The following is a 23372-nucleotide window of genomic DNA, read 5'->3' on the forward strand; positions in this document are numbered from 1 at the left end:
GCAGAAGTGAAGGTGGTGATCCCCACTGCACAGATGAGCAGACTGAGGCTAGTCTACACCACTCAGGAGAGGCCGAGCAGGGGGGCTAGCCTCGGGTGCAGACGCCCTCCTCTCCCCTTAGTCAGTGACAGCTGAGCCAAGACCCCCAGCCCCCCACATAACAGCACATCCAAACTTCCCAATTGCTCCCAATGTTCCCTAGAGGGAGTACTTTTTTCTCATATAAAGAAAATTATCTGGAAATTTCTAAGTCCATGAGGAGCTTGAAGAGGGTGTATGTAAAGTAGGAAATAGAAATATTTGTGTGCCATTTTTGCATCATCCTGTTAACGCTAATGACTTTTAGAGTGGATTTTTTTCCCAAACCATTACTGTTATAATTAACAGCCTATGTGATTTAAATGCAAAATGCAATGAAGATGGCTGGACTATTTTCCTTTTTAAGTCTTATGTTAGATTTTTAACGTTCCATAAGTATGGTCTTGAAAAAAACAGGATAACCCTGAAAAAAACTGTTCAAACCTGGTTCAATTTGCAATCTACCTCCTGGTAAATATTACTTTCTTTCATCCCAATGTTACATTCGGTGATAAAACTATCAGATAAAAGCCCTCTCTGCCTTTCATTTCATTGTTCCCTAAATAGAGCAACCTACTGACATTCCTGCCTTAAAAATCAGGCTCTGAAGGAACCCCCGCGTCTTTATGCAGCATTTCTTCCTTGCAGACGGAACAGCCAAGGGATGTGAAGGAGAAAGCCAAACAGACAAACATGCGGGTTCTGAAAAATGAATCCCCCTAAGAGGCTGTCTCCCGGGGAACTGCAAATCTTAGCCCCTGGCCGAGGAAGCAAGGGCTCGGTATTTCTCAGAGAGATATTTCCCCCTTGACACCCGGGTGTGCGATGGATTAACTAGTTAGAAACTGGTGAGAGGCGGGGTCCCTGCGCCTGAGAGCGCGGGGGCCCGGTGCCCTGTCCGTGCGGCCGGGCGGGAGCCGGGCTGGGCGGACTCCTCCGTCCGCTGCCCCTCGGGCTTCTCGCAGGGAGGCCGGCTCGGCACGCGCCCCCTCCCTCCCGGGCTGGTCCCTTCCCTTTCCAGCGCCCCGGGCAGCTCCGCCGTCCAAACCGGAGCTGAGTTTGCTGACAGGGGCGCACGGGCTGGCGGCGCTGATGTCAGAGCCGGCTGACGGCCGTGATTGGATCTAATTAGACTTCGCAGCAGCAAATAGACAGGCTCCCTGCGTGATCGGCTTCAAAGTGGCTGGTGCCCAACAACTAGCAGAGGTGCCAAAGTAGAGCCTGCGCGCGGAGCCCAGATCCGGGGCGGCTGGGGCGGCGGGCGCTCCGCGGTCCCAGCCTGCGCGCTTGGTGCGGGCTCAGACAGCCGGCTCTGCCCGGCTGGACGCAGGTGACAGAGAGCCGCCAGAGGAGACGGTGACAGAGAGCCGCCAGAGGAGACGCCAGGAGTGCGAGCGCGCAGCCCCGAAAAGTGAGCCGGCTCCGGATCCGCAGGAGCGTCCCCGGCGGCCGCGGCCGGAGCCGGAAAGCTGAGAGTGTTGGAGAGAGGACTCCTGCCTGGGTTCACTCGCCGGCCGCGGCCATGGCATCGGTCCTGGGGACCAGCAGAGCGTCCGGAGGGCTGAGCGGTCAACTCAAATGCAAGTCCAAGCGGAGGAGGAGGAGGCGGGCCAAGCGAAAAGGTAAGGACCGGCTTCCGCGCCGCCTGGCGCGCACTCCCCGCGACGCGCGTCGCCTCTGCGCTCCCAGCCCGCTTCTAGCGGCCTCCCTCGGGATGCTGGGGCGGCGTGGCCGGGGCCCGCCGAGCGCCCCGCTCCAGAGTTCAGGTCCCTCCGTGAACGCCCGGGCTTCCGCGAGCCCGAGGGGGTGGCCAACTGAGCGGGGGCCCCGGCGGAAGGCGGTGCCCTCCCCGGCCTCCGGCACGGCTGCTGACCGTCGCGCACAGACGCCGGTGCCGAAAGAAACGCTCGCCTAAGCCCTAAGCGTCTCTAAGAACGAGGGACGGGACCTCGCGCCAGCTTCTCCATCCCAATTGTCTTGGAGGCGGGAGTGGGCAAAACCCTGGCAACCGCCTCCCCACGCTGGGTGACAGTTTCTATTCCGAGCGGCGCCGGCTGTTTTGTAAACACGGGGACCTGCAGCGCGAACGGGGTTCGTCCGGGGGGAATAAGCAGAAATTAATGCATGAAAAGAGAAACAAGCATCGCAGCTCATTAGAAATGAGGAAAGCTGCGAAGTAGGAGAGGAGAGGAAGTGCCTGGTGTCAGGTTCTAGCCTGGCTCCCCAGGTGCTGGGAGAGGAACGAGCCCCCGAAGTTAGTCGTCGGGTGGGCAGCCCAGGGTTCCCCTCGGGGGCAGGGCGCAGCCGGCCGCTGCTCCGCCCGGAGGACAGCCCTGGGCGCCGTCCTGCCGGTGTCTGTCCCTGGAAGGTGGCCGGAGCCCTCGGTGCGGCCGCCTCTTTCCCAGAGAGGAACTTATGTCAGCCGCCCCTTATCATGAGTCTGCAGGAGAAAGTTCAGTTATTATTTGAAATGTGTTGGGGGTTTTTTTAAGTGACCAAAGAGCCCTAAAGAACGGGGGAAAGACACAACAATCGTGTGTCAGGTTTCCCAGTTTCTCTGCGGGAGGATGCGGAGTTAGTTGTTATTGAACATGTACCTCCTTCCCCAAGAATCTTCATCCTTGCGGAGGCTTAAGATAAGTTTCTGCCCCATCTCTTCCTAACTGCTTCTAAACAGTCCCCGAGCCCTTTCCGACTTCTTCTGGTAGTAGAAATTAACCAGACGGTTTGAAGGAATAAATGCCAAGAGCGCACAGCCATTCATTATGATTGCATGTCAGGGTGGCAGGGAGCAAGGTGACAGCTTCTAGGAGGGCTTCAGAGCCTTGGTGTGGGGGGTAATTCTGATTCTGGTTTAACTCTTGAGCTGCTGCAAAGAATGCTGGCTACTCACTTTGTTCCCTGAAAATTTCACTACGAATCAGATCTGGTCAATGTCTTCCAAAAATAATGCTAACAGAAAGTGACAATGATATTGAAAAAAAAATCACAGAATTTAATAATGAGTATAAATTTTAAAAGTAATGAAAAAGAAACATTGCCTTTTATGCTTCAAGTGTTCATGTGTTCCAGTATTTTTATTTAGTATATTTAAATATTAAAATGGAAAAGTATGGAACAATATTTTACAACAAAGCAAAACCTATCGAAAGAAAATAGAAGCTGATGAACACTCATGTCTTTCTCCAAATTCATTTTTGTACCTTTAATTTAAGGTCAGTCATGTTAGCTTAGAAGGGATTCATTTTCAGAAAGGAAAGCAAGAAATATGAAGGACGACTTCATTGGCTATAAACTATGACAATTCAAAATAAAATTTTATGTGAAATATGTATACACTTTATTTTGAATATACCAAATCTCTTAATTTTTATAGCCAAAAATGAAGTAGGAAAAGGTATTCAGGATGTGTGTACTAATTCCAGTTACTCGAAAATTTATCTGTGGGGTGAAGTTTCCTATGTCATCTGCCAACAGCTTATCGTGGTGGATGAGTCAAATCAAACCTCTAAGTGTTCACTTCTTAGGGAAAAGTTAGCAGTGGAGGTGTGTGGTCAATGAAAAGAAAACAATAATTACAGAGCTCTTTATTTGCATTTTCCTGGGAACAGATCAGTCTGTATATAATTCCTAATTATTACAGATGCTTTTTTCCCCTCTTCTATCAGGACAGTGGTCAATTTAAATTATGTTCTAATATTCATGAGTTTTAACAGCAGAAATATAATAGAATAGCCTCAACTTTTAAGCTTATCTAATAATAAAACTCTATATCTGTCACAATTTAAAGCCCATATGTGTATGGGTGGCTGTTAAGGAATTTTGATAAGGCTCTATTGAGTACTAAGTAAAGCCAGTGATTATGATCACACAGAAAGAGTTCTTTTCCTGGGTAAATGAATAAATTAAAGTAAATGTACATTTTTTGCCAGTGGTAAGCGTATTTCCACCTATTCTCACAAATAAGAATCATTTTGTTTGCATCATAACTTTTAGTTTCCTGGAGCTGTTAACCAAAATGCTACTAGCTTCTATACAAATTATCTAAACGTGGCTTTCCTGAGATTTCTTTATTATGCTTTTTATTGTCAGAATCATCTATAGGATCTGAAATAAAAGCCCTGTAGCTACAGTGTAACTGTGGAATTGACACGATACTCCCATTTATTATTACATAGGATCCAGAGCCTTGGAAATGAAATTTTTTTTCCTGTAGGAGATATTTTTTAGTCATGATACCACACAGAAAGCAGTCCATATCATTAAAAGTAAAAAAAAAAAAAAAACTTAGTCACAAAATATGACTTCAGGTATTAACTAGTCATGACCTGCATTTGTCTCTCAGGTAAACTTTTAAAAAGACACTTAAGCAAACCTCCCCACCCCCAATCCTCCTGTTATTTCATTAGGACCCAGGGCCATCCATTTTTGCATTTTTCTCTCTGTGTTATTTTTTAGTTGGGACTTTATCTTATGAATTGTTTATGGATCATTTACATTTTCTGTACAAACAAGAAATGTCAAATTTTGACTTTTTATGCAAAAAAGAAAGGCAGTTTTTTGAAAAGCTGAGCAAAGGACAGTGTTACCATCTCACTTGCACACTATGGTTCAGGACGGTCACCTGCTCAGTAACATGTGCACCCACACTATGGTTAAGGACGGTCCCTTCCTCTGTCACACATGAGCCCCATCAGCTTCTGCTTGTGTTTCGTGCAGAGACTTCCAGGAAATCCTAGCTGCACATGTAGTTTAGGAGGCTTGCCTGCTGCCTCCCACATGGAGCACCCTCTTAGCCAGCTCCTCACGGAGAATCCTGGAGGCCGTGCTGGGCCTTCCAGTCCCGGGTTAGACTGTGTGCGGGTCTGCACGCAGCCTGTCCGTGCTGGTCTTAGAGTCACACCTGTGCGTGTTACAAAAGAACTGAAAGTGTGGATATTGTAAAAGGTTGTAAAAGGTGCATATTTTAACCTGAGTAGTAAAGGCAAAGGTGGAAGGTTTCTTAAATTAGTATCAGCTCAAGCAGGAAGCACAAAAGGCGGTACCATCAGAACAGGGTAGCATATAAAATAAGTCACTTACATGTATCAGCTCCCTGAACCATGGACACCTCCAGGGAAATATGCCTGAGGAATTGCATAGGTGTATTTTTAATTATTAAAATAGTATACGTATTCTCTTTTGATCTCTTGGTGAGCTTTCTTTGGTGAGAGTAGTTTCCCAAAAAGAAACTGTGTATTGTCATGAAATGCATTTTCTAAATAAAATATTTTTAACATTTGACCCATGAATACATACGGTGTATAAAATAATTGAAGTCTCTGGAAATTAAAAAAAAAGATTGCTCTTTAAATACAAATATATTAGAAAATGGATTGAGAACCAATACAAATTCAGTTGGTTCCAGGAGGTAAATAGGAAGACAGGGTTTTAATTAGGCATCAGTCACTAACATAGAGAGGGGGAACTTTGGGGAACTATTTGAAATGCTGCAGAAACAATCCTTGGTAAGTAGATCCAGCTGAACGCGGCATCAACACACCACCTGTCTTTTCTGAGGCGTTTGACAGCAAGCTAAGTTAATGCTTGAATTTCACGTATTGTTCCAAGGAAATCCCTTATGCAGAGTTCTAGAAAATTGAGGGGTAGCTCTGCCGAAATAAGTAAGCTGATGAATCAGGAGGAGGCAGGAGCAGCCGGTCATGAACTTGGGGAAATGTGGGGGAAAGTTGGCCAAAGGAGCAGGATAAGGAGAGCATGTGGATGGCAGACGCAGGCTTGTTGTGAAATGGCATTCCATGAAAAGCTGATGAAATAGAAAGATGGGCCACAGATGAAGGTGGCAGAGGCCGATGGGCTCATCCTACCTGGTGGGGCTGCCTGCCTCGTGCATTGCAGCCAAGCATCTCTGCACACACTAGCCTCGCTGGCCCGCAGCTCCGGATCAAGGACTGGATTTAGTGATGAAATTAAACTGACGGAACTGTTCGCCCTCTAATTGTGTAAGGGCTTTTTATTCCTTTCTCTTTTTAAAATTTGTATTAGTACCTCTGGTTTCTAGTGACCCGTGTAATAGCAGTAATTTGAGATTGCTTCAAGGGCATTAGATATGATGAGTGAACTTGAATTTAGAATAAAAATATGAGGCTCATGTATCCATCACTAAACAGTGGTGATTGGGTTGTTGGAGAAGTGCTGCCCCAGAGGGGCGTCACATAAGGATATGCAGAATAAGGAAACTGCAGCTTTCTTTTCTTGAGGCATGGAGAGACAACTTCTGCCCTGAAAGCATTCAGTGTTCAACTTAAAAACCGTAGATGTTTGTGGTTGTGTGTGTGCATGTGTACATATACATACAGTGAAGACAGCTGAAACACCTGAGCATTTTTTATGTCTGCCTGATTCTTTTTCTAAAATGCTAGAAAATGAAAGTCACTGTTTTTGTACTGTGGACAGTTTTGAACAACTCATAAAATCAAAAATAATATCACAGATCTTCATCATTTAAAAATATTATCTCTAAATGCCGTATCGGTAAATGGAGCTCTTAATTACTAGCAAACAAGATTTCTAAAAGGATAAATTTTCACATAATAGGTGAGATTTTAAAGGTACTTATTTTAGCCATTTCTAAACTGGAAAAAAAAAAGGAAAGAAAGGTGAATGCCCAAGTGAAATATGGAAAGCACAAGGTCCTTCGCAAAATATTCAAACTATTGAGTGTTGGCGTTACCCTGAGCGTATACATCACGAGGAAGAGCCACACAGCCACACACTGCCTGAGCGCGGCCAAGACCCGCTCATGCTGTCGAGTTGCTGTGAACAGAAGCCAAATTAACCCCTGTCTGTTCAGTTCAATGGTTCTCCTGCACTGAAATGCAGAAATACATGCTGTGACATACTGGATTATGCAAAGAGAATTGTTTATTCCTCACTAATAATGCATTATAATTCCCTTAAGAACATATCACTATCAAAGAAAAGAATATTACTTTCAAAAAGAGGGGAAACATCTGCTTAATTCTTGATCCACTTGTGAATTTGGTCTCTGCCTGTGGGATCAGGAAACAGAAAGAGGAGGGCATACTGAGAAATTTAAATCCTAGTCTCTTATACTTGCGTATGTTTGTACCTCAGTTCCAAACACCTCTCTTGGGTGATTAAAATTTTACTTCCTTGTTTTTTTTTTATTTAGAAGGAGTGGGGGACAGGGGCTGTTGCCTGGTTTCCTGACCTTGTTTCAACAGTCACAGCCAAGGCAGCTCTGAGAGCCGTGACTGTCCATCCATACACTTGTGAGTGAATTCATTTTCCCAGGAATCCCATCCAAGAAACAGCAACCCAGAAGTAGAAATGTTTGCTTTTTAAGCTATCAGTAATTTTCCCCAAAATAAACTTGGCTACTTGCAAAGACAGCCGATTTTTTTTTCTGAAGAATGATAAATGATAAATATTTGAAAATAAAGAGTTAATCTGAGTGCCTAAGTTCTCTCCAAACATTGTGGATATTTAGTCATCTTTTATTATAGTTGCAGGTATTAAGCATGAAATAATTTAAGCATGAAGATAATTTCATTTTATTATTTCATGGATGGAGAATGACTGCAACCAGTATCTGGTTTCTGGTAAAAAGTGGCTAGTCAGTGTCCCTTTTGTGTCATAAAATAGACACACACAAGTTCACTATCATCTTGTTTAAATTATGAAAATTATCAAGTTAATGTTAAAAAAATTTTAAATCTCAAAAAACAGCAAGCGTGGAATATAAATTTTATATTCATACTAAAGAGTGCATTTTATGCTTGATTAAGAAATAGTGTCCAATAAATGGGACATTTATAATGATAAAGATTAGCATTAAAGACGGAAGAGACCTACAAACGTTCAGGTGACTTTAGGATTTTAGGACCTTTTTTTTTTTTAATCCCTAAGCGATGCAATTTTAAAAGCTTTTTTAAAGCTGAGTTCACTTAAAATCACGGGCCTGGAGGAGGCTCCGTGGGGCTGCCTCGGTGCAGAGAAGACAGACAGAACAGCCCCAGCCTGAAGAGACCCGGCGAGGGGCTCAGGCTGGGATATTCCAGCTCATGTCCAGGCCTGCTGCCATCCACAGCTCTCCTCACTGGGGAGGAAAGATGGGGTGTAGGCAGAAAGTAGGTGAGGACAACTAGCCCCTCCACTGTGATGACCTGCTCCGTTCAACTACAATCTGGTTCCATCCCTTCTACCTTCAAGCATTTTATACCGGTGCCCATTGGGGTCTCCCACAAAAGAGGCTGAGGCTTCTTTCTGCGGCCGCATCACCATTCGGATGATAAACACAGCGAACATTGCTCAGAATGCATTAGCAAACGCTCCTTTCTGGAATCTCTGCTCTACAGACATGACTCTGCCACCCAGATGCTAGCTCAGGGTTTCCAGGGGGTCGCACACAATAGAAAGTGTTCCTTTAAATGCCTCAACTAGAATGTGCTTTGCAGACTTTCACAGGTTTAATTAATCTTTACTGCTCCATTTATTTGAGATGCAATCTCTAATTCTTGTTTCCTTCCGCTGATAGAAGACCTGCATCATCACTGTGCAATGTCTTACGTGATTTCTCAAATATGGCATTAAAGTAGGACAGAGGGAACCCAGTTCTCTGAAACTGGAGCCCAAGCCAAATCCTCTCTGTGTTAAAATCAAACAGAAAGTGGGGCGGCTCTGTTTCTCAGAAGCAGGACTTGGAAATCGTGATAAAGTAGCTCACAGCATGCACCTAGAACACCAATAATTGATTTAAAAATGACTTTATCAGCCTAAGTCCATCGGAAGTACACAGATGACCTCTGTTTAAAATCAAGGCAATATTTCCTAAAAGTTTAATTGCTCTTGGAAAAGTCCAGTATAATGAACATGACAGACACATCAGCAAAGCAGACCCTGGCCTCCTCCCCGCAAGCCTGGCTGTGTCCGCTCATCCCTGTCCAGAGCAGATGCTCCTTCTGCATTTGGCTGGCGGCTGCAGAGCCCGTCCTCACAGGAAACACTCTCCCCATCAGACCACGGAAGGTGCACAGGCTCAGGTACCGCCTGTCATGTACAACTTTAAAAGATTTTTGTTTTAATCTGGGTGTTGCGCAAAACAATATTAAGCATCATACCTTCTCCTATCCCTTAGGTGAGTAAAAACATGGAAGACCCGCTTTAACCACAGATGTAAAGATGCTCTGTTTGTGTTTCAACTCTAAATATTCATACCGTGGATGAAACTTTGTAAAGGACCTTCCGGATTCTAACAGAATTCTAACAGAAAGTAACTTTTTCATTCAAAACATACAGTTCAAGGAGAATTCTTTTTTAATTCAGATGAGTCCGTGCTGCTAATTTCCTTTCTGAGGGAGAAGTGAATTTGAAATCAAAATCATTGATATATCCCGAGGATAAATAGTAGCTTTTAAAAAGCTCTGATACAGTAGGACAGGGAATGCAGTATCCTTGAAGGATACTGAATAGAGAACAAATGCTGTCCCCCTGACGGTGGCTTTGGCGGCAGCACGTGCGTCCCTGTGCCAGCCCTTCCCAGAACTGGAGACAGGGATCTGCTCGGGGCTGGTGGAAATTGGGGAGATCTTCTCTCCCTAAGCAGTTAGGATAAGAAGGTTACTCTTTTAGATCTAAAAAATGTACAGTTCATATTTTATTGTTATCACCTTTTAGGGGAGTTAAATTTATTTGGGGCTTTTGTATGTAGATAATGAATAGAGTTCAAGTTATTAAAAATTATACTTTCTGTAGGCTACTAATATATGCAAACAATATATACAGATGACAAATTCAAGATTTAAGATATATGTAAATATTTATTGAAATAATGAATATTGAAATATTAAAAGATTGTCTATCAGCTCTCTGGAATAGCAGAAGTCTAACACCTACTCATTTTTAGATGAACATTTTAAAAATCAAGTGTAGAGAAAAGTCTTGAGAGGATGAACTCCTTGAAAGACAGTGAAAAAATAAACTTGGTTTATGATCATGACGTTTAGCATTGAGGGAAACATCTTTTTATTTTAAAATTTCATAAAGAAGTGAAATAAATCTTTTTGTTATTGCATCTAATAAAAATTAATCTATCCTCTTATGTCATAAACTACGAGAAACAGAAAGCATGGCAGTATGTGGGGCTGTTGACAGGAGGAGAGGGGAGGGAGAAACAGAGTGACTTCCAGGTCCTTTCTTCCTGTGCTCTGGTCAGAGCTCACCTTCCTGCACTTTATTTTCTGCGTCTTCCACAACAGAGCGGGCTCTTTATTGAAAGTGTGGGACACGAGACCCAGCTCTGCTCTCTTTGCAGTTTGTCTTAGACGTTGTGTGTGTACTCAGACAAGGGCTAGATTCAACCTGTGTGAGTGCCTTTATTTGCTTGCAGTTGTCACCTCGGGTGCCTGCTCTGGACTGGACAAAGACCTAGGAACTACAAAGGTACAAGAAAAAAGAAGTTGACAGAGTCCTCCTTTTCTCTGAGTTTATACTGAATTTGGGGAATAGATACACAAATGTACAATCACAGGAAATGAAAACAGACTCTGTGACCCAACACAGTTTTAGGTCCTATGGAAATTTTAATGCCCATTTTTACCATATATTTTACAAAATTGAATTTCTTCTATCATTTCAGGTGAAACCACATATATAAAAATTAAATGACTAAAATGCAAACTCCTGTAGTCTGAGCATTTTTATCCCCTCTGCAATGTCAAAACATATTAGCTGCTTAGTTAAAATCCACTGAGAAAGTTGATTTTATTTTTGAAATAAAGTTGCTTAAAGCAATAATCAGAATATAGTAAGAGGGAAGCTTTCCTAAGGAGACTGGGTGCAGATGGCATGAGCTGCTACAGTTTACAACAGGGAACAAACCACAAGAGGAGCTGAGTGAGGGGGTACTGGTGATTTCATAAATCACCTGGTATGATGACCTCTCGGGAAGGACATGGATTCTCCCCTTCTTGCTTCATGAATTGTCTGCAGGTTTAATTGGCGGGTGTTGGTCTGTGTGCAAGATGGTCTTTGGAGGGTGGGGGCCAGGTACTCTCAATGTGTTCCCAGGAATTAGCACACAGGCTCTTTCACTGTACACCATCAACCAATGGTTGTCGCAGAATTCACTTATAAAGAGCACCTACTGACTTATTTTCGAGTCACTGCTGTGGAATGTTGAGTGTGCTCATTCAACAGACGTTCATGGGACATCTTTATGTGTCTGCACTGCACTAAACATCAGGGATTAAGCAGTCCTTAAGTTCTGGAAAATGTTCTGAGTCAGAAAGCACATCTCTACATGGCCGTGTGGTCCATGCTAAAGAGATAGTCCACTCCCTCAGGAAGCCGGGCAGCACCCTGCTGCTTGCCAAGCCAGCCCCCCACCCCTCCCCACCGGTCTACACGCTTGAGGATATTTGTGTGGATGGGGTGAGGGGCCACCCTCGGACCCAGAGAATGCCCAAGGTGCATCTTAACGACACTGGTACCCACACACCCTTGACCCTGAGGAGTTCTTGGCCTCTACACCCTGTGCCTTTAGCCTGGGCTCTGGGGTGTCCCCCGCAACCCGCCTCTGGGGTGCACACCTGTCCCTGAGTCCATCCTACTGCAGCCAGCCCCCGACGCCTCTTCCAAGACAGGCCCAGCCACTGCCCCAGGCTCAGCCTCCACCCTGCTTCTCATTGCCCAGAGGTCCACTCTGTCCTCATGGCTGAGGGCAGAACTTGTGTGTGTCTATGCAGGTCAGAAGTCTAGCATGTGAGTAAAGCAGGCATCTCACCTGCAGGGTGGCTGGCATCTCTCTGCCTGGAGGTGATACAAAGTAGGACACAGGGCTCATCCTAGTGGTCATGGGAGGCCATCCCACCACTGTGTCCACTCAGGGCTGTGGACACAGGATACCCTGTGGGAAAGACAAATCACTGGACTTGTCCCTTGTATCTGTGTAGATGGCACATTTCCTGGTCTTTCTTCTCTCTTACCTATGAGATGGCCTTGGGGCAATCTGTCTCTCCATCCATCCATCCCTGTCTCCATCTCACACACATGAATTAAGTGAGTGACCAGGGTGCAGTGCCAGGAGATAAAACTCTTCAGAGCACGACTTGCCTGGTCTGCTCTTGTGGCGGCAGTGATGCTGGCTGCTCCAGTGGGTCTTGGTATTTATCTGTAATGATGCTTAGGGAAGTCTCCAAACTTGAACAGCAGAAAGACAATGAAAAATGCACATTGTTAAAAATTGAAACCATATACTGGATTGAATGCTACATCCCATTTGTAAGTATTCATAATAAAATAAATAGTTGCTTGGTGTGCGACACTCCATATGTGATACCACTGGACTCCCTGGTCCACGAGTGGGGGGACGTTGAGTTTACCCACATCCCAGGGAAAGTATAGAACTAAACGTTCATAAGGTTGGATGTGTCTATTTTACAGAATGTCAGCCTCACTCAAAAGGTTAGCAAAATACAAGGGAGGACAAACCGTGAAAGATTCATTTAGTTGAGGCTCTGGTATTCAGTTTTCAACAAGATTGTCTTGGTTCATCACATGTAAACCAGCCATGCTGAGGCCATTCAACCCACTGCCCATGTGGCCCTTAGACAATAAGAACTAAAATTAGTCACTAATATTTATTGAGCACCTACTGTTCGTTTCTAGAAATTCCTCTCTGCTTCTCCATTTCCTTATAAAATGGAGCAATATTTGAACTGTAGATTGTAAGATATATATTTCTTGTGTATTTCACATACATATATGTGTGCATATATATATATACACACACACATTCACTCAGAGATTAGAAGAATGTTGTCATATTTAGGTGACCTATAAATGAACTTTTAGGACAAAATTTAGAACAGAGAGGGTTTTGGGTACTTATTAGACTAAGTTAACTGTACAAAAAATTCTAGATAGACCGTAAATTAGTCATCTAGGGCTGTGTAGCAAACGCCACAGCAGAAATTTATTCTCTCACAGTCCTAGAAGCCGGAGACGGGAGTCAGACGTCAGCAGGGCTGGTTGCCCCCAAGGCCTCACCCAGTGTCCCCACGTGGTCTCCCTCTGTGTGTGTCTGTGGTGGGGACACAACTCAGCCAGAAACAGACAGAAGTTCTGTTCTGTTTACCTTTAGAGACATTTCCCAAAACTAAACACATCACAGGTTCATCAACATCCTCTTCCAAGAAACATCTTCTCCACCTCAATAAGGGCCAGAAAATTCATGTTACGTCTTTGTCACCATCATACTTCTAGTATATAAACCATAAAGTCTGTATTGGATGAGAAGTACTTATAGAATCCGACTGACCTTAGGCTTGATGAGATAATGCCTGGAATACTTTTTCTTGATTATTTTGTCGTGAGTGTTCCCAACTGATCTGATGATGTAACTGATGTGGATTTTATTTCACTCGGCCCCTTGTGTCCTTTCCCGCCTGGCAAAGACCCCCGTTTCTAGCTAAAGGTGGTGTGAACTCGGATATTCTGAGGTGGGTTCCCTTCCCCCTGCCCCACCACAGAGGCTCTTTCTCCGCAGAATTAGTCCTATGCCTTCCTTCCTGGGAGGTTAAGTAAAGGTCCTCTTTGTTTCTGGATGAGGGAATGGGGACCCCGAGGCAAGCATCTCCTTCCAAGAGCTGGACCGTGAGGAACCAGACCTGGACCCAGAACCTTTGGTATTCAGCCAGGTGCTCTTGGTGAGGACCCACTGCCCTGCTGTGGAGGCAAACACGCGGGTCCCTGGGAAACAGGGGCTCATTGTCTCTCAGGGATTCCTAAGCAAACATCTAAAGAATGTCCCCAGTGCCCGTGAGTGCTGCCACATGGAGCAAGATGGAAGTCTCGGGGCAGGGGGAGGGGGGACTCTGTGCTTCTGGTTTTCACAGAGATGCTCATCATGAAGCCACCTCATAACATCATAATGTGTGTGAGTGTGTGACTATGAATGTGTATTTGTGGGGATGTATTTGCATGTATGTAAACACATATATTTATGTATACACATGCTTATATACAACTGTGCTTAAGTAGCGTTTGCTTAAGTAGCCTCCAATTTTCTTATTGGATGGTTGAAGAAACCTTTAGAGATCGTTCAACCAACTCAGACATTCAACATCTTCATTGTTCAGATATCTAAATAATATACACTCACTCCAAAGTAAATATTAATTGTTGTACAAGGTAAAAATATTCAACACCTATAAATGAATTAATATTAGCGGTGAAGAAATTTTAAATTCTATTTTTAAAAATCAAATACAACAATAGAAAGCCTGAGTGCTGTACATACACAACCCCTGCCTGCACAATACCTATATACACAATACCTGCTTATACAACACCTATGTACACACCTGCATACACAAAATCTGCATGTACAGTATCTATATACACACTCCTATATACACAACTGTATACACACAACCTCTGCATACACAACACATGCAAAAAGGTATATCTAGTGAGCACAGAGTTTATAGTCATATTCAAATTGATATTTTGCAGTGAAAATGAAGCCTATCCTTCACTCGGTGAAACCCTGGAACTAAATCTGAATGTTCTAAAACCTTCTCGTCATACATAAATACCCTTCTTGTGCATCTGGATTTAAAAGGAGAGCGTCCTGACCTACCTTGTGTGTGTCTGTGTTGGTGTACAGGATATTTTTTTCATAAACTTCCATGCATAAAAAATATGGTTAATGTTCCAATTTCCTAGATTAAACTAGCTCAGAGTCTGTCTGGTATACAAGTCAAAATCAGCTTGAAGCCACAAGTAAACATGTAGGTTCTGTTTCAAATTCACTGAGTAAATGGATGAAAAGTGGATTACAAATTAGATGTGAGTAGAGAATAGTCAAACAGGACATCTGAACTCAGTATATGACAACTGATCCTGGAAGTGTCAACTTTGAAACAAAGCAGTTAAATGACAGAGACCCTTGTAAGTAAACAGCCTGTTCCCTCAACGTAACAAAGGACATTAGCATTAAGGGGATATAAGCGACTCCATGGGCACAAATGGACTGAAATTGCTCTTCCCATTGTTCAACATCTTACTTATAAAATCATTCCAAGTAAACACACACAGGTAGATTTCTGGACTTGTAAAATCCCTTTGTGAACAAACCTAAATGTTCTTGGTGATGTTGTATTAACGTGTATGACAGGAGAATGACCTGGATCCCTTACCTTCAGCAGCGAGAATGGGAGGCTGCCTCACACCACTGACCTTGAGCAGAGAGTGGCCTGAGCCGGTCTCTTCAGACCCCTCCCCGATCGTCCTGCGGAGCTGACAGTGGCTCCAGACCCCAGGCTGGGTCAGGGAAGAGCTGAGGGTGGATGAAAGTAAAACCTGCATCTGACGGAAGGGCCCGTGAGTCCAGAGCAGGCCTGACACAGATGTCACACCTGGGCTCAGGTTACACTTGGCAGGCCATCTACGCGGCCTCCCTGAACTTCCCTGCTGGTGTGCTACCCTGCATAAAGTTCTCCAATTGCAAAAATGTCTCCAAACTCCCAGCTGTCTTTCAGTAGCAGCTGTCCCTAATCTCACTGTCTCCATGTGGGGGTGGGGGGGAGTGTATGGTGGGGGGGGGGGGTGTGTTTGTGGGTGTGTGTGTATGTGTGTGTGGGTAGAGAGGATATTGCTATGTTAGCTGCTCTCAAAAAGTGCTTCCAGGGGCTGTCCAGCCCTCACCACGTGTTAGTTAAGGAGGGAACTTGTGTGTCCAGGTGGGCCCAGGTGGTGTCTGTGTACACCTGAGTGTGAGACTATTAGATACAGTGCCATCAGGACCCTGGAAGTCTCGAGGGAACTCTGTGCTGTTCAACTCATAATTTCTGTGAAACCATAAAGCCAGTATCCACTCACCTTCTCTCACCACCATGTGACCTGTGACCTCTCCAGGTAGGTCCCCCTCCCAGATGCTCAGGCCCACCTGCCTCCTTCCAGCTACACATTTTCTCCCAAAGGCCACTGTCAAAATCTGATGTCATCTGGCTGACATTGTACACAAACATGAATGAAAAAAAAATTACAAATGGAGGAATGCGTTGTCACAACTAGGAGGCCGGCCTGTTAGCAGGTAAACAGTTCCGCCCAGTGCACATAGTGACGGCAGGTTTCGGCAGCAGCAGCAAGACTGAGTGAGGTCCCTCCAGAAGGGGTGAAGGGGAAGCTTCACATCCCCCCGCTCTGCAGAGGGGAGAACACAGCCTGCTTCCTCGGGGCTTTCCACGCCCGCTTCTTCATGCAAAACATGCCCAGAAAACAGGAGGAAAGGAGTGAACTGCGTAATACACCTGGAGATTTCCTACCTTTGTGTGTAACAGAGTCCGTCAAACTTATGTAATCTTTGCTTGTTTAAGAGCTGTGTGAATTCTTTCCAAAAATGTTAATTTTTATAAGATGACAAATGATACTATTTCTGCTTGGAAAACAGCCGTTTTGCATAAAGTCACGGTTTGGAGCACCTATTGTGTGTCAGGAGCTGTGCACAGAGTCAGGTACATATAAGAAAGCAGTCACTGTCACTGGCCTCTGCCACAGAGGAACCTGGGCATGAGTTTGAAACATGTGCTTTAAATACAGCTGATAACTCTGCTGTTCTATGCATTTCTTAGCAGATCTTAGGCATGTGTAATTTGGAATTTTTAAAACTTTTTAACGGGTATATTTTGAGCAACAGAAATCTAGGGCAGTTTGAGACCCCTGGGAATTAAAGGTCAGTCTGAGATGAATCAGTTCAGCTCAGTCACTCAGTCATGTCCGACTCTTTGCTCCCTCATGGACTGTAGCATACCAGGCCTCCCTTTCCATCACCAACTCCCAGAGTTTACTCAAATTCATGTCCATCAAGTCAGTGATGCTATCCAACCATCTCATCCTCTGTCGTCCCCTTCTCCTCCCGCCTTCAATCTTTCCCAGCATCAGGGTGTTTTCAAATGAATCAGCTCTTCGCATCAGGTGGCCGAAGTATTGGAGTTTCAGCTTCATCATCAGTCCTTTCAATGAATATTCAAGACTGATCTCCTTTAGGATGGACTGGTTTGATCTCCTTGCAGTCCAAGGGACTCTCAAGAGTCTTCTCCAACACCACAGTTCAAAGGCATCAATTTTTCGGTGCTCAGCTGTCTTTATCTTTCTTTACTTGACATGAATGGGGACCACCAAAGAAGGTCTCTGAGCCACACATGGTTCCTGTGGACCCTGCAAGTGTAAACCTGCAGAAAGCACAAAGGAAAAACTTTCTTGGTTATCTTCAGGGCAATGGGATCGCACTCCCCAATTTCAGGAGCCCGAGTAGTTAACAGTCACAGCCCCTGGTGGTTGGAACCTGTCGTATAAGACAGGAGCAAGTAACTGAGGAGGTAAGTGACTTCAGATGATGCAAATGGTGAACCAGCTCTAAGCATCTTCAGATTTCCTCTCGTTGGCACCTTCCTCCTCTGCTCAGCGTGCTCACCCAGGGACAGCACACCTCATCTGAGAGCCGAGCCACACAAACCTGTGCAGACAGGGGCTCCCACCTCTCAGGGAGCGTCTCCAGGAGCTGGCCGTGTCCCCTCCCTGCTGTGGGACCTCAGTCCATCCCAGCGTGTCATGCTGACAGTGACAACATCACTCCCACAGGAATCACAGGAGGCAGGGTGGTTAGAGGCAGCCACAACTGCAAGACGGGAGCTGTCAGGGCTGGGGCGGTGCCCAGGGCTGGGCTGAGATGCCCACGGCCTGTTTCAGGGACCCCGGGAGCCCCAGACTGGCCAGGCCTCAGGTGACCGCGGGCTCAAGGCTCCTAAGGGTTTGAGGGGATTGATATCCAGCACCACTGACGGTGCACAGGACCCCTGGGTGCAGCGGGCCCTGATGCAGTGGTCACCACCCCACCCCGTCCTGGGCATCTCGGGAGCACGTTGGGAACCCTGCTCCACATGGCCGGAACAGGTTGAGAAATGGTGTCAGGAGCAAAGCTGAAGCCTTGAAGTCCTCATTGTGGCAGAAGAGACAAGGCTGCAGGGAGGAGTGGGTATGACCGCCGGAATAGATAGTGGGGACTGAAGAGCAGGAGGCAGTCAGTGGGCTCAGGTCCTCCCTGGGTCTGGGCCCAGAAGTGAGGCAGACGACCTCATCACCCCCAAGTTCACAGGCGAGGCAGGTCTCCCCACTTCCTCAAGGCTGGAGCAAGTCAGGGGGTGAACAGTCTTCTCCTGCACCACTGAAGGTGACATTTTCCAAATATCATCCCCTTCTTATTGACCTGACCTTTCCTCTGTGTGCCAGTCACAGTGTCCAGGTGGTCAAACCAAACACAGATTCATCATTTGTGTTTATTCTAAATAGTAACTTTTGAGGAGAAAGGGTGATAATTATCCAATATCCAAGAGGCCCCCAGTGCCTAATCCAGTGCCTCCTGACACTGGTGGGCACAGCTGCTCAGAACTTATTATGAAGGTTCCGAGATGATGAGAAGAAATACAGATGTATTAGGAATTAAATGTACGCTTCTGGCCGGAGTACAAAGGACAATAAATATTGTTGGCACGGGGCAAATTAATAACCAGCATAAATCACGGATGACGAGGACACGGGCTGCCCTAGAACCCCTCCTGTCTTCTTTCCCCTTCTGATGGACGATAAACCTCCCGAGCAGGGTGTGGAGGCCCAGGACGTACTGTCCTCCCGGAGACACCTGGGAGGGGAGGCCTCGAAGGGTGGCACACACGCAGAATGACCGGGGAAGGAGAAGGCAGCTACTTCTCAAATTAGCATAATTAGTAATTATCCCTTAATAGCCCCACTCGGCTTCGGAGACTTGGCACTTGAAATTCTGCTTAAAGTTCAGTGAGAAAAAAAACAAATTTCACGCTGAAATGTCTCAATAACACAGCTGAGCTGCCAAGGTAATCATCTGCTTGCGGTTAAGGCAAGGAGAAGAGCAGGTACACACCTGAGCCCTCCCCTGTCGGAGGGAGGTGTGCAATCACACCCATATAGACAGAAAACAACAAAGAGTGTGCCGCATCCTAGAATGTGCCCCAGTCTCTCTTCCTATCTTTGAAGACACTTTCAGAATTTTCCCTCCCTGGGGAGCCCATGTCACCAGCAAGGTAGGAAGAGCCATTCCATCTAATGAAACATAATATCGCTTCCCAAAGATCAAAGTCTGTCCAAAATAGAGACAGCATGGAAAAGATAAAATACAAAGAAAGAAAAAGCAAACAGATGCATCAATGTCATAGCCAGCAGCTAACAAATCTTACATACCTTTCTATTTGCCTATTGGAACTCAAGTCCAAATAAGAGCTAATAACCCTGAGATTTAGCATCCATGGCAAGGAAACAGATGGATTTTTTCTAATTTTATGAAGACATGTTTGGCAGAACACAGAGGAGACATAGTTACAATTTTTTTTTCAGCTAAACAGTGTCTTTCTTCAGTCTGGGCAAGGAACACTTTGCAAATTGTCAAAGCAGTCTTCTGATATTAATTCATTGAAGCCATTTGTAGAAAGTCTACACTATCACCTTATGTGGTTTGATCGATGAGCCGCTTGGCGGAGATTCAGATAGGAAGGTAAGCAGGTCTCCAGTTGGCAGCTGTGGACGACACTGGTTCCGCACAGGAGCAGGAACAATCAGCGGTGTCAGGAGGCTGAGGGTGGAGACGATCAGCGGAGTCTGGGACTGCTTGTTCTCACGGTTAACTTGCTCCCCTTGGCATGTCCTCTCCACTGACCTCAGTTCTCTCCTCCACCCACTGCCACACGCTCCTCACTGTTATTTTCATGGGACACCCCTGACCCGTTCCCAGATTAGCCCGCTGTGCTGGCCATCCTTCCAGTTGCTTACAGGCTCGTGGGTTGATTGTACTGGTGACTCTCAAAAGTAAGAAGGAAGGAAGGAAGACTGATGTTTGATCCTCTCTTCCCTCATAGAGCATTTCACAGATGCCTTCTCACTGAATCCTCTCAGTGACTCAGCAAGGTAGATATTCTTACCCCTGTTTTTCAGGAAAGGAGGTCCTAAAATGATACAGAATACGGCAAAAAGAGGGCTTAACCTGAACCTAAAGTTTTCCCAGGACTCAAACCATCTCTCAAAGCTCATGCCTTCTCGAAACACCAAGCAACATTTTAGCAGCTCCATTTTTTTGAGGAAATTCCATATTTTTCTTCATAGTGGCTGCACCATTCCACATTCCCACCAACAGTGTATCAGGGCTCCCTTTTCTCCACACCTCCAACACTTGCTGTTTCTTGGTTTTTGGCTTTTTTTTAATGGCCATTCTAACATGTGTGAGGTAACATCTCAGTTTTCATTTGTTGTTAACAAGTGATGTTGAGTACCTTTTCATATACATGTTGGCCATTTGTATGTCTTCTTTGGAGAAATGTCTGTTCAAGTCACTTGCCTATTTTTAATCAGTTGTTTGTTTTTCACTATTGAGTCGTTAAGTGTTCTTTCCAAGAGTTTTGGAAATTAACCCCTCCTCAGATATGTGGTTCGTAAATATTTTCTCCCATCCTATAGGCTATGTTTTCACTTTGGTTGCTGGTTTGTTTTGCTGTACATAAATTTCTTAGTTTGATGTAGTCCCACTTATTTGCTTTCACTTTTGTAACCTGTTGTTTTGATGTAAATAAAAATTCTAGTTCATTTTTGTTCTTGGGGGTTTCTAGTGTTCCCATCATCATTTGTTGCAGACAGTACTTTGCCTACTGTATTTTCTTGGTGCTCTTGTTGAAAACTAGTTGACTGTATGTGCATGAGGTTTCTTTTTGTGGACTCTGTTCTGTCTTATTGGTCTGTATATCTGTCTTTATGCCATATTGTTTTAATTACTGTTTGTGATAAATTTTGAAATCTGGAAATCTAATGCCTCCAGCTTTGTTCACTTTTCTCAAAATTGATGTGGTTCCTTGGGGTCTTTTATGGTTCCACATGAATTTTAGGATTGTGCTATTGATACTTTAATGGAGATAGCATTGACCCTATAGATTGTTTTGTGTTTGGACATTTTTAACAATGGTAAATCTTTCAATCCATGAATATGGGATGTCTTTCCATTTGTTTTTGATTTCCTTCATCAGTATTTTATTGTTAAGTTTATTTCACTACCTTGGCTAAGTTTATTTCTGAAAATTTTATTATTTTGATGTTATAGTAAATAGGATTGTTTTCTTAATTTCCTTTCCTGCTGGTTCTGTGTTTGTCTACAGAAATACAATGAGAAATACAACTGATTTTTGTGTGTTGATTTTGTATCCTACAACTTTACTTAACTTATTATGTCCAATAATACTTTTGTGGCATGTTTGAGGTTTTATAAATATGATATTATATCAATATCATCTGTTACTATATATCATTTCCCTTCTTCCTCTCTAATTTAGATTCCTTTTCACTCTTCTTCTTCTTGCCCAGTTTACCTGGCTAGGACTTCCAGTACTCTGTTGAGTAGAAGTGGTGACAGTAGGTATCCTTGTCTTGTTCCTGATATGAGAGGAAAAGCTTTCAATTTTTCATCATTCAGTATGCTAGTAATCCTGCTTCTGGAAATTTACCCAAAAGAAATAAAATCAGGATCTGCAGGAGATATCTCACTTTCATGTCCATTGCAGCTCTGCTCACAGTGACCCAGATTTGGAAATGACCAGTATCTTGAAATGAATTAGAATATTATTGTCTTAAAAAAGGGAAATCTGCCATTTTCAATACCATGGAGAGACCTAGAGGACATTATGTTAAGTGAGGCAGGCCATCGCTAAAGCATAAAATGTTGCATGATTCCACATATCTGAGTATCTAGAAAAGTCGGATTCTTAGAAATGGAGATATGATTATGGTGGTAGGGGCCCGGAAAATTGGAAATGGGGAACTTCAACAGGAATAAGGTTTGATAAGCAGGATGGGTGAGCTCTAGACAGCTGCTGTGCAGTGTGCCTGATGATAGCAGGGTGGTGTTGCTAGGAAGGTAGAGCTCATGCTGTGCTCTTAGCATGGGTGTGCACACATACGCACACACACACGTGCATGCACGCACACAACAGAAGGGCACAAGGACACGTGGGGAGATTTGGACATCTCTCAGCCAATTGTGGTGATGCTACTGCACACACACATGCACACACACACATGCACACACACACACACACAAGGAAAGGGCACAAGGGCACTTGGGGAGATTTGGAAGTCTCTCATCCAATTGTGGTGATGCTACCAAAGTATTAGTGCACATCCACACTCGTCAAATCCACACAGCTGGCCAGGGTCAAGCGCATTGACCTGTGAAATTATGTGGGAATCCAGGACTCCAGGAGAAGGTGGCTCTAAGAAAGGAACCCAGTGACAAAGCTGTCTTTGGGAACACTTTGTTTTGATGCAAATAATTTGTATGTACATTTCAAAAACTAAGAAAAGCCCTGGGGCTGGGTGTGTGCAGAGAAGAGCATGTCAAAAGATGGCAACACATCTTCATGCTGCCATCTCCAGAGGAGACGGTGTTTGTCTTTGAAGTGGGGATGCTCTGGTGAGTATTGTCTTTCTGGTGAGGACATCAGTGTGTTTATTTAGTGACAAGAGACCTGTGACCTCAGTGCAGGAAGAACAGGATCAGAGGGACCAGATTCTGTCTCAGAGCAGAAGTTACGTGGCTGCACAGTTGGATGTCTAGAGATGGATTCCCAGTTTGTTGAAACTGTAGGACTGTTTTTCCTTGAAATGAAACTATTTGAAAGACCCAAGAGGAATTGAAAACACTGCTGTTGGAACATCCTTTGGGCTCACTGTTTGAGAAGGAGGAAGGACTGCAGCAAACTTTATCATCTAGTTATGTGGATGCCAGTCATGAACTGCTCTTGGTTTCCAGAAGGAAGACAAGCCTGGGAGCCAGGAAGGCACAGAAAGATCTGGTTCTGCAGTCGGGTCAGTAACCCCTTTTGCTGCTGTCCAACCTTTCACTGTCCCCCATCCTATCCATGCCAGTTTCTCATCCCCGTTAATGACACACAAAATATCCCTGCTTCTAAGTGGCAAGATGATATCAGAGATGCCACAAGCCTGCCTGGGACCTGAGGCCTGGCCCGTTCAGAAGATGAACAGCCACCTGCCCTCCATGAGCAGGCTGAGAAAACACCAGCATATTCACAGACAAAGTAAGTAACCAGCCAAGGAAGACAAAGCAGGGGGCCTGGCTGGTCCCATAATTTCTCTCCTTTTACCCGATGAAAGTGGGTCAACGTTTTATGCTGCTCATATTG

At 44.7% G+C, this 23372-nt stretch overlaps 1 protein-coding gene across 4 annotated transcripts in view; it reads left to right on the forward strand.

Moving 5' to 3' along the window:
* Window positions 1-1283: 1283 nt before the first annotated feature.
* Window positions 1284-23372, forward strand: part of ADARB2 (adenosine deaminase RNA specific B2 (inactive)) — a 217963-nt gene continuing 195874 nt past the window's right edge. For all 4 annotated transcript variants that reach the window (XM_043480468.1, XM_043480469.1, XM_043480466.1 and 1 more), the window contains exon 1: window positions 1284-1700. In XM_043480468.1, the coding sequence (XP_043336403.1) occupies window positions 1601-1700 (100 nt within the window). In that variant the 5' untranslated portion in view covers window positions 1284-1600. The remainder of the gene's footprint in view (window positions 1701-23372) is intronic.

This window comes from Cervus canadensis, chromosome 10, assembly GCF_019320065.1.
Source record: "Cervus canadensis isolate Bull #8, Minnesota chromosome 10, ASM1932006v1, whole genome shotgun sequence".
NCBI lineage: Eukaryota > Metazoa > Chordata > Mammalia > Artiodactyla > Cervidae > Cervus > Cervus canadensis.